The 12,443-nt window shown below is 24.9% G+C and overlaps 2 protein-coding genes across 2 annotated transcripts; both read left to right on the top strand.

Moving 5' to 3' along the window:
* The first annotated feature begins 473 nt into the window (after positions 1-473).
* On the top strand, positions 474-1,720 carry LOC145845974 (vacuolar-sorting protein SNF8-like). Its single transcript, XM_082952939.1, is given in 2 exon segments — positions 474-949; positions 951-1,720. Coding segments are annotated over 2 exon segments (753 nt in total). The 5' UTR covers positions 474-508; the 3' UTR covers positions 1,263-1,720.
* Positions 1,721-2,326: 606 nt separating this feature from the next.
* LOC145845977 (uncharacterized) lies at positions 2,327-8,438 on the top strand. Its single transcript, XM_082952941.1, has 3 exons — positions 2,327-2,419; positions 8,092-8,368; positions 8,421-8,438. Exons 1-3 carry the CDS (start codon positions 2,349-2,351, stop codon positions 8,436-8,438), a joined length of 366 nt encoding a protein of 121 aa, XP_082809067.1. The 5' UTR covers positions 2,327-2,348.
* Positions 8,439-12,443: the final 4,005 nt, after the last annotated feature.

Below are 12,443 nucleotides of genomic sequence, written 5' to 3'. Positions count from 1 at the left end.
TATTGCAAAACTACTTAAAAAAAATTATATACAATTATTCCTTTTCAGTATTTTAAAAATTCCAACGTTTAAAGTCTTATAAACTATATAAGGAGTTTTTCTGAAAATTTAAGTCTATAGCTCATAAAGTGAAAGATTACATAAATTTTAAATGAGTTTATAAATTTACCAGTAAATTTACTTTAAAGAAATTGTATTGCAACATTTGTATAGGAAATTTTTTACATAAATGATATAAATAATATAAATAATCTATCACATATAACACAATGCTAATTTTTGAAAAAAAAAGCTTAATCCCTTATGTCTTTAAATTGTATTAGTTTTTTTTACTATATATTTTTTTAAGTAGTTTACTTTCATGATTTTGTAATTATTTTTCATCTTAGTTTTATAGATTAAACAATTACGTACACGTTAAAACAAAACATTATATATAAGTTAAATATAACAAAATTTTCATAGAAGTAGTTTTCAAATATAAAAAGAATTAAAAAATATTTTCCAAATGAGAAGAAGAGTTGGAGCAGCTGCCATAAAAAAGAAGAAGATTCAGGATGAAAAGTTTAAGGAAAAAGCAAATGAATTAGCCGCTCAACAACTGCAAAGCTTGACTACTCAGCTTGATTCTTTTCATTCAAATCTAGAAGAGTTTGCTGTTAAGCACAAGCAAGACATTAGAAAAGACCCAAAGTTCAGACATCAGTTTCAGCAAATGTGTGCTTCAATAGGAGTTGATCCTCTGGCATCTGGCAAAGGTTTTTGGTCAGAAATGTTAGGAGTGGGTACTTTTTATTATGAACTTGGAATTCAAGCTATTGAGGTGTGCATGGCAACTAGGCCAGTGAATGGAGGTCTTATATCGATTAAGGAGTTGCATAAAAGACTTATTAAAACTAGAGGCAAGTATGGGCAGGACATTTCAGTTGTAGACATAAAAACATCAATAAAAAAAATTGAAGCTACTTGGTACAGGTATGCAAGTGCATGGAAATGGTGATTCCGCCATTGTTCAGTCTGTTCCAGGTGAACTAAACATGGACCACACTGCTGTTCTTGAGTATGCTAGAAAAAATAAAGGCAAACTTTCTCCGTCATTGTTTAAAAATGAATTCAAATGGAGTGAAGAGAGGTTGTTAGAAGTGCTAGACTACATGGTTGGTGAGGGAATGGCCTGGACTGATTCTCAATCTAAAAGTGATAAACTTATGTACTGGTTTCCTTCACTTTATTTGGAGGATAAAAATTACAATACTGTATAAAGTTCTACTTGATTTAAATAAATTTAGAATTTTTTAAAAGCGTTTTATATTTGATAATAATTATGTCAATTTAATTATTTTTATTTTTATGTCTGTAGGTTTGAAACTTGACACTGCTATTAGATATGAAACTCATGCTTTCCCTAAGGTATTCTTTTGAAAGTTCAACAGTAAAATAATTAAAAAAAAAAATACTTTCAGATAAAAATATTAGCATTTCAGAATCAAATGAAAAATAGTCTAAGAATTCTTATTTGTTTCCTTATAGTTTTAAATATTTTGTAAGTTTGAATTAACTCTAGTTCTTTAAAAGGTTCTTACCATTACATTGCAGTTGCTAAACTACTTATCTATTAATATACTTATTTGTTTTTGTGGTTCAATTTTTTTTTACCTTACTTTAAAAATTTAATTGTGTTTTAGAAAAACTATTTTTGTTGATAAGTTCTGTACTAGAAGATCTAACTCTTAAGTACTTCTGATGCCCTATATTGAATGTTTAAATAATTCAATAGTAATTATTGACTAAGTATTAAATATATTGCTTAAATATTATGATGTAGTCTTTTGTGATTAACAGTATTTTACCAAACTTTCTTTCCAACAAAGTAATTTTTAACAGCTACAAAACTGATTTAATATATTCAACTTTTTAAGTAGATAACTATTTCATCAAATAACTAAGGATAAAAGAGCAAATATAAAACATGATTTTTAACTAAAGTTCTTTACTTAACCTACAATATTTTGCTGTGATAACAGCCCTTCTGTGTGTACAACACATCGAAACATTGTAGATTAAATAAAGAACACTAGCTGAACATCTTCTTGTATAGTTTAACTTATAAATTTATTAAAACTATTTTTTAGCTATTGTTTTAAAACAACTTTTCAAAATGCTTAAATTTTTTTCAATTAAAATACTATAATAAAACTTCCTGAGATAGCATACTTATATTAATATTTTACTTTAAAATTTATAATGTTAGTCAATTTTTTTTTTAAATTTATTACTAGTAAAGATGTTTTAAGATTGATCACAGTAAACTGAAATTAGTCCTAGATAAATTAAAAGTAAGCATTACCATGTCAGATAAAATATGTTCACCTGAAACATTGAATGGAGGTACAACATGTCTTGTTACACCATCAAAAAGGTATTTTGAATTGTTGCATTGGTCTAAAAGTAATACAAATTTGTTTAAATATTTCAAGAAACTTGTTTATGCCATATTTAATAGTCTAAGATGTGTTAACAAGTTGCAGTTGGTATATAAAATACATTTTCACAGTTTAAAAGGAGAAAAGAAAAAATAAACTAATTAAGGGCATAGGGGGGGGTAAACACCTTTTTTTGATTTTTGATCTTATTTTATATAGTTTTTACTAAGCTACAAGGTGCTTTTTACAGATTTTAAAAATTCAAAATAATTTTTGAGATATAGCCGGTCAAAGTCGGAGCCAACAATAGGTTCCTTATGGGAGGCGCAAACTAAAACGGCAAATAACTAGAAATCACTAAAAATCTATCTTCTCTTAGGTTTTTTGAGATAACTACCTCAAATTTCCAGGAAATGTTCCTTGATATATTTAGGAAATTCTGTCTGAACAGAATTTTAAAAAATTAAAAAATAAAAATTTTACATAAAAAATTAACAAAAAAAACCATTTTTTTTTTATTATAAATTTTTTATTTTTTAATTTTTTAAAATTCTGTTCAGACAGAATTTCCTAAATATATCAAGGAACATTTCCTGGAAATTTGAGGTAGTTATCTCAAAAAACCTAGGAGAAGATAGATTTTTAGTGATTTCTAGTTATTTGCCGTTTTAGTTTGCGCCTCCCATAAGGATCCTATTGTTGCCTCCGACTTTGACCAACTATATCTTAAAAAGTATTTTGAATTTTTTAAATCTGTGAAAAGCATCTTGTAGCTTAGTAAAAACTATATAAAATAAGATCAAAAACAAAAAAAGGGTGTTTACCCCCCTATGCCCTTAACCTATGACTAATCTATAAAAGTTTCTTACAATTTAAAGATTTTTTTATTGAACAGCTGTTACTTTTTTTTTTTACATTAGTACTTTTAGTTTTAAATCAAGTAAACAAACACTTATATTTTTTAATGAAATGAGGTTTTTATCCAATTTTTAACTAATTGTAAGTGATCAACTTGATTTTCATATTTGGATTCATCTAGACTCAAAACCAGATCTGGAACCAGTATATTTTATAATAAAATGCTAAATTACCATTTGGATGTATAATTATTGTTTGTATAGTACCTACAATAAGGGCGTAATTTTTTTTGTCAATGAGCAAGAGTTACCACATAAGCAAGAGTTACCGCCTTTTTATTTACCAATTTTATCAAAAATTCAATCTTGCCTTGTGAAAAAATTTTAAAATAGATATAATTTACCACATATGTTTTTATGTTAAAATTTTATTCCTACTAACTGCGTATACTGCTCTCAAATAAATTAAAGAACAGATCTACGGAGTCTATAAAATATTAACACACATTAGAAAAAAGTATGTATAATTATGTATAATAACTATGTAAGTAGTAACTATAAACAAACTTATTGGTTTAAAAACAAAGTTTGGAAAAAACATAAAAATATAAAATTGTCTACAAAAACTACAAATTTAATAAAAGCATGTACTAACCTCAAAAAACTCTAAGAATAGCCAAGTTTTTTAAAAAGAAACATAAATTAAGTTGTGCAGAAATAATACGTCATAATAAGTTTAACAAATTAATCAATAAGTTTTTCAGCTTAAAAACAAACTATGCAGCAAAATGTTTACTAAAAATTTAAACTAAATTTAAAATATTTATACAGTGCAATATACACGGTATATAATAAAATAGAGGAAACATGTAGTATTAAACTTAATGTTTGTGATTATATATGAAAATGTTGTGAAATAAATAAGTGCATAAGTAAACAGAGTTATTTAAAGTAGAATTGTCGGTTGTGAGGACAAATATTTGATAAATCTTTTCGCTTATTCAGAAGTAGGTCTTTATCTTCTGCTGCAATTACTGCTCTTTCTGTATTGCAAGTTGGGCAAATTCTACTTACTCCGTTGGATGTATGTTTGATCTTTGAAACAATACTCCACTCCATGTTTGGATTTTTACCTTACCTGTGAAAAAACTCTAGACATAATCCAATAAACGCGTGCTTTGTTTTTTATTTATATTTTTAAAACCATGTTTATGGTTAGAATATCTATCTTTGAAACTACCTGCTGTACCTCCGATATAAATTTTATAAGGGCCTTTACTTTCAACTTTAACTTTATAAATTAATTTTTTAATTAAACAATTACCTTTTAATGGGGAGTTATCTTTATTTATTTTACTGCAATTACAATTTTTAGGCATATTACTTAACTTTTAACTATTAGGCTTAGCTGGTTTTGAATATTTATTTATAGTATTAATCTTATGCATTTTACTTATACTTTTGGCACAATTAACACTTACTTGTTCTAAGTTTTCTTTTATCATTTAAGCAATACTTCTAGTTATACATTGATTATTATAATCTACACTGTTATTAGTATTATTGAAATAAATATTTTCATTATCATTACAGCTTATATCTTATATGTTTTAAAATTTCAAGCATATTTTTTTTAACTTTGAGCAAATCACCAAAAACTGCTAGAGCATCATATTCTAAATTAAAACAATTAACTTTAATTCAGTTTCAGACTTCTTAATTCTGACAATCGTTAAAACTTCTTTTTCCTTACATGTGACATTTTTCTGTAAATAAAGTAATAAGTTATAAAACAAAGCATATTATTTTTAAAATCTATAAAAATAACTATTAAACTGAAAGACATTACATCAGTTTATAAAAGTTTAAAATCACTTACCTAAAGCATAATCATAGAAGAAAAATATAATAAGAAATCTGAGTTGATAGTAGATGTGATTTACTCATTTGTTAAAATAGTATCATATTGTTTCTTGGGACATTTTTTTTAAATTCTTTGGGAATTGCTCCAAGTGCATTTTTTAAAGTAATCAATTACTACTACTTACAAGTTTTGTTTTACTTTGGTTTTTGATATAACATATCATTCACCAAATGCTTAGGTTCACTTTGCAATTAATATCTTTAGCATTTGTTGGACGCCAAAATCAAAAAATACTGTGTTTCTGCATATTCAAAAGCTCTCAATTTACATTGGACCAAAGCATTTGGTAAATGATATGTTATATCAAAAACCAAAGTAAAACAAAACTTGTAAGTAGTAGTAATTGATTACTTTAAAAAATGCACTTGGAGCAATTCCGAGAGAAATTAAAAAAGAGGGTGTCCCAATGAACAATTATTTTAAAAAAGAGTAAATCACATCTACTATCAACTCAGATTTCTTATTATATCTTTCTACTATGTATGTTTAGGTTAGTATTTTTTTATTGTTTAATAATAGATTAGGTTATAGTTAATATCACCTCAATACCTAGTAAAATGGAATTTTACTATGTGTATAATATAGCTATTAGCAAGGTTTAAGTTTTTATATTGTATATAGATAAAAGTTTATTGTATATAACCTTGCTAAGTTCCCAGTCTTGTAAGTAGCATTTATATAAGTAAATACAATAATAATAAACTGCTATGAGTTTAAAACTAAAAATGATTTGATACAAAGCTTTAAATTAGAGAATTAAAACATTTAAACAAACTAACAACATTAGTTTTTATTAATTCAAATGTGTAATACGTTATAAACTTAAGGGCATAGGGGGATATACACTTTTTTTTATGAAATTTTATCTTATTTAATATAGTTTTTACTAAGCTACAAGATGCTTTTTACAGATTTTAAGAATTCAGAATAATTTTTGAGATATTGCCGGTCAAAGTTGGAGGCAGCAATAGCATCCTTATGGGAGGCGCAAACTAATACGGCAAATAACTAGAAATCACTAAAAATCTATCTTCTCCTACGTTTTTTGAGATAACTATCTCAAATTTTCAGAATATGTTCCTTGATATATTTAGAAAATTCTGTCAGAACAAAAAAAAAAAAACTAAAAAAAAAAAAAATTGTTTATTTTTATATTTTTCTATTAAAAAAAAATTCTTTTCCACATAATTTTCTAAATAAATCAAGGAACATTTCCTGAAAGTTTGAGGTAGTTATCTCAAAAAACCTAGGAGAAGATAGATTTTTAGTGAAATAGTCTATTTTTGCCGTTTTAGTTTGCGCCTACCATAAGGAATCTATTGTTGCCTCCGACTTTGACTGGCTATATCTCAATAGTTATTCTGAAATTTGTAAAAAGCATCTTGTAGCTTAGTAAAAACTATAAAAAATAAGATCAAAAACCAAAAAAAAGGTGTTTACCCCCCCTATGCCCTTAAACTAATAGTAAAGTGAAAAGAATATCACATTTAAAGCTAAAAAATACTTAATACAGGCAAATAATTATTGTTTATTTAAACAAAAACTATTTATATTTAAACAAAAGAATTACACTAATTTAAAAAAAATTAATTTTTTAAACAAATTAGGAGCAAAAAATATTTCAAGTTTAAAACATTACAAAAAAAGTAAATACTGTTATATCATGAAAAGAAAGAAACAAAATTATTATGAACAAATTGTTAATTACATACACTTTTATATATTAAATAAAGAAGACGCTTGACAATACAGTGCAAATACCTTTTGTTTTTTATTTAATATATTTTTTTATCTATAAAATAAATTAAAAACAAAATTGTATACCTATAAAAAACATCAATTACAATATGTTTAATCAATGAACTTTTTGTTACAAATTTAGTATGAAGATTTTTTAAATAAGCAATTTCTTTATAAAGATAAATTGACTATTGATCTTTTCAATTAGTTAGTTCTAGGCTCAGTCGGAATCAGATCAATCTAATTTTGAAATCAAAATCTTAATTTATAGATCTAGTAGATCACAACAAACTATATTTCTTAACTAGGATTGCCGAAGATCAAGGAATTTTATTTACAAAAATAAACATAGGATCTTATACAAAAGTTAAAAATACAAACTATGCGTCAGTTTTTATAAAATATAAGAGTTTTAATTAACTTTGAAATATAGTAATTATTGTAAAAGAAAATCATATACAGTCATATAAGGATGCAAAACTATCAGAAATTTAATAGTTTTCTAAAAGTATATCTAGTTTATATTTTTAAGTTAGAGATCGCACAGTTTTAGGAAACATTCCCTAAGTAGTTTAAAATATATCTAATGTGAAAATTTCAAATTTTTTTTAATTTTAGATGTTATAAGTTAAAAAAGTTATTATTAAAATATAAGCTCATTTTATCAAAAAAAAGTTCTTGTAGTAAAAAACTAAAATAATGAACTTACAGTTAATATTTGAAAATGGTTAGTTGAAAAATAAAAAGTAATAAACTTTTATGAATTTTCTCGTTCAGTTTGTTTGCGCCTCCCTTAAGGAACTTGTTTACCACACATACTTTGATTGCTATTATCCCAAAAATTAATATAAGTTTTTTAAGCACTTAAAAAAAGTGTTTGATTGCTTTTAAAAGTAGGAGGAAATGTAGTTCTGGTTATTATAATTTTTTTATTATGAGAAAATTGGCTAAAAAAGTTTTACTTGCATATATTTTATCAGATCTTTATACAAAACTGATTGTATTTCAGAAATTAGATAAAATATCTTGTCATATAAAAAGTATGTTATAGTATAGAGGTGGGAAATTTTTATAGCTTTATTAAAGCGTAGTGTTTTATTGTAGCATTTAATACAACATGTTTGTTTTTATATAATAAAATTTTCAGATGTCAGTCTGATATCAACAATAACAACATCAAGAGCAAGCACCAAGAAAAGTTACAGCCTCTAAGCTCATCAGTAACGCCTATCAAAAAAATAACCTTACAAAATGCTACTGACAAACCTAAGCTAAAAAACGTCAGCAATTTTGAAGTGGCCTGTAAAAGTAGAATAAATTCAAATGAAAAAGACGAAAGTGTGCAAAACAACAAAATGAATTTTTGTGTGAATCAATCAGGGCTTCACGACTCTTTCCTGTTCAATGAAGAGCACATCACCACAGCTAGCAAATATGATGCGAATTGCAGTTATGAAGAGCAGCTGATGGCTGCAGAAAAAGGAAATTTGCTGACAAATCAACTTCTACCCGAAACTACGGCTTCAGACCAGGGCATGAGAAGGTCTAGAAGAATCAAGTTTAAGAAGGCTCAAGCACCAAAGGTAAAGTTTTGTGAGAAAAAATAGTTGTTTAATAAGTTAACTTAATTATACTTTAAAGAAGCATAAAATTAACAACATTTATGATACTCAATTAGTGTTTTAGATAATCAGTTTCAAAAACTAACCAAATAAAGTACAGTACTTCTTATAAATGAAAATTTTAGCGAAAAAAAACCTTCAAGGTAACAGTAGTTGTTACCTATTAGAAAATCGTTGAATTTTTAAAAATCTTAGCAAATTCATAAAAAATCATTGAACATTTGACTAAATTCTTTAAAATGCCCAACAATACTAATTAAATTATTATTGATATTCTAAGCTATATATTTAATTTGACTATCTTTAAACAAAAACAAACACTTTTTTAATAAAAATATTCTAAATTACACCTAAAAATTAAACTCTTCTGTTTAAAGTTAGAATTTATACAGAAGCTAAATATAAAATAATTAACTTGATATTGCTATCTTATAAAGTAAAATAAATAAAAAAATAAAAATATTTTAAAAACCAATCTTATTTAGTATAACTTCATCAAAAAAAAAACAAGCGATTGTTACTGTAAAAAGCTGATTAGAAGCATTTCTTAAAAATCTTTGTAAATTTTAATACTTTTGTTAATTATTTCATCTTAGTTTATATGATTGTTTCAAAAGTTTTTACTTATTTTCATTTTAAATATTTTCACGAAGTATTTGATTTTCGTTTATATATATTTAAAAACTTATCAAATGTGTTTTTATAAAAATCATCTAAAGAGAGCCGTATATGTTAAAAAACAGAAACTTCAAACAAGACTTAAATTAAAACAAAGTGTTATGACTCTTTATGTTAAGTTATTTACACGATTTAAAATAATCCTATGACAATGACTTTGAAGGAATAAATTCTAAAAATAACTACATATTGCTATGAAATAAAACATATTTTAAGTAGCAATATAATTTTTTTCTGTAACTTGAATCTATTAAATATTCTTTTTATTTCAATTCAAGTTTTTGTGCAAACTAAAATAGATGTCTAATTATTTTATTAACAATTACCTTTATTGCAATTTATATTTCTTTATACAGGGTTCCCACTTTCATATAAATCCCTATAAATTTGCAATATTCTGAAAAATCCCTATAAAACCCTGATTGAAATTTAAAGCCAAAACAGGGACACCGCGTGGTGAAAAAAACACATAAATAGTATTGATATATTTTCAAATCAAAATCTTTGCATTCTCAGTACAAAACTGTGGCTCTATGGCGCCTTCTAGAGGATAGAAATGTTTTTTGTACATTAAATACAATTTATCTAAAGTTTGCTTATTTAACTAAAATTACAGCTCAAAAAATCTCGAACTTTTGTAAATTTTTTATTAAGACTGTGCTTATAAACGGTTAATGACATATTTTACTTTATGTACCTTGAATATGTTTATAGCGTTGAAAATTAATCGTTTTATTTTTTGATAATTTCCCTATTAATTTGCTATATTTTATGGATTTCCCTATAAATTGTTTTTGAAATTTTAGTGGGAACCCATATTTACAGATTTTATTTATCCTAAATTTTATTACTTAGTGTCTAAGAAAACTGTTTTAGCAAACTTAGAATAAGTTATAGGCCTCTAAAAATAATACATTTTCTGTGACAATTAAAGTAAACTTGGTGCTTATTTGGCGAACTACTTCACCGGGAAATACTTACTATATTTATCTATTAAATTTATAACTTTCTAACAAGTACGTAGCTAAATGTAACTAACTTAACGTAAATTCACAAACTAATTTTTCAGCACCGTCAAACTCCCATGGGAATTCCGAAGCCTAACCGTCTAAAGAAGGCTGAGTTCAGCTTGGAGGAAATCTACACGAACAAAAACTATGCCACTCCCAAGCCCAAAGCCTTGGCCTACTATCTACGAAGAACCCAAAGTTGACAAAAAGGGCGGAGTTAAGTTAGTCTGTTGGAAAATAAAAGTTTAATTTGATTATTTTAATGTAGTGTCAATTGTAACTTTAAAATTTGTTCTTAAAAACACATGATTTTAAAAATCAATGACGTATTTATATAATAAAATTTTCATATTGTTTTACAAATAAATGTTTTAGTAATTCTTCATGGTTTTATCAACTTATAAAAATAACAAAAATTACTGTTGAATTTTTTATCAACTAAAAGTAAAAAAAATTTTAATATTATATTGTGTTTTAGTTGTACATCCTTTATAATTTTATTTTTAAGTTTTATTAAATATGCTATTTCATACTTTTTTAAATTGTATTTTTTTAAACAAAGTTTTGGATGTTTTTGTGATAAACTGTAGTATTAAATATAAGCAATTTGAATAAGCTTAATTTAAAATTAGATTAAATTAAATAGTCAATATATTTTTATTATGCGATGCTAGTAAATTTTAGCAACTAGTTATGTTATTAATGTTCATAAATTTTCTTGAATATTTAGTACAATTAATATTTAAATAGCTACTTTAGATAAATGATCTTTATATAAAAAAAAAATTATTAAGAAGTAAATGTTAAAATTTTATATAAAAGTTTTAATTAGCAGTTGTTATGTTAATTTATTTACTTGTACATTAAAAAGTATATTTTATTTTTTTAACTGATGTGTATATTTCTTAAGCAAAAAAAGTATTACAACTCAATTTGTTAATTAAATATTACATTTATATAATACAAGTGACATCCTATTTGTTGAGTTTTCTGTTTTTAAAAACTGTATTAGAATTCTCTCTTCTAGATTAAAAAATATTTTTAAATTTTTGAATAATCGTGCTCTTTCGATCACGTACTTTGTTGTTTAATAGAAAATCAATTAAATTCACTGTCTTCCATTACTTTGAATTATTTCTGAAAAAAATGAGTCACAGTTGCTAGAACAGTTGATAATTTAATAAAAAATATATTTTAGTACTATTATTTACTTTAAATATATAAATGTATATGTTGTTTAAATTTTATTGTACAATACTAATTTTAGGGTAAATCCAAGTTGAAATTTTTTACAAAAATTTGAACTTTACATTTCTTCTATCTAAATATCAAGTTATTTTTATGCTAATCAGATTCTTGATAGTTACTGATTGATAAATCTTTTCAGGCTTGTAGATCAAAGAAAAAGAAAACGTGCGATTGAATTTGACCACGAAAAAGTTAAAAAAGAGTAAGTTTAAGCAATGTGTTTATTAAACGTGTACTGAAAACTTTGCAAAAAGTTACTATAGTTTTAGAAAAATACATTAACAACCTTAGTAAATTTATTAAAATTAACAGTAAAAAACATTCATTAAATATTTGAAAAGTTGTTTTGTTGTTGTAATTTTCTTACTAACAACAGCATTATGTTATTTATTTCAGATATGTTTAACTTTATTGAAAAGTTGTAGTATAATCAGACTATTATTTAGTGAGAAAGAAAAAGAAACGAGCTTTTGGATTTAGGGGTTAAGTTTTAACCAAAAAAAAATTGTATAGACATGTTATTTAACGAACCAAATAATTTTAATAAAAATATTAAACTCTGTATTACGTTGTTAAATGCATCACGAACACTTATAGTATAAATACATGATAATAATGAGTAATTTAAGTAGGCAAAATTTATTGTTTTATATAAATTTTTCACAAAAGGCACTTTTGCTTAAAGTTTTCATTTGAAATTTATTTTGATTGAATGAAAATATTGAAAAAATCAACTAAAACTGAATGTAACGTAAAGTTACAAAATGTTTATATATGACATAACTTCACGGTTTTATTTCAGAGCAAAGAAGTGAGAAAAAGGATCAGGCTGTCGAGTCAGAACTTGCGCAAAAAAGAAAAGCAGGAGAGAGGATCTGCGTTAAACTGGACGAAATTCTCAAAAACTTAGAATCAAACGACGATGCCATAAAAGAAGAAAA

The sequence above is a fragment of the Thalia democratica genome, unplaced genomic scaffold (assembly GCF_965202585.1).
Source record: "Thalia democratica unplaced genomic scaffold, ktThaDemo2.hap1.1 HAP1_SCAFFOLD_230, whole genome shotgun sequence".
In the NCBI taxonomy this organism is placed as follows: Eukaryota; Metazoa; Chordata; class Thaliacea; order Salpida; family Salpidae; genus Thalia; species Thalia democratica.
Note: the sequence above shows the minus strand (reverse complement) of the source record. Positions and strands in the feature narration are given on the sequence as shown.

Excerpts from the sequence above, each read along its gene's own strand:
- LOC145845977 (XM_082952941.1), top strand. The coding sequence starts at position 2,349 with ATGTCAGATAAAATATGTTCACCTGAAACATTGAATGGAGGTACAACA. Across the intron at positions 2,420-8,091 it reads CTTGTTACACCATCAAAAAG|ATGTCAGTCTGATATCAACA; the intron begins GTATTTTGAATT and ends TAAAATTTTCAG.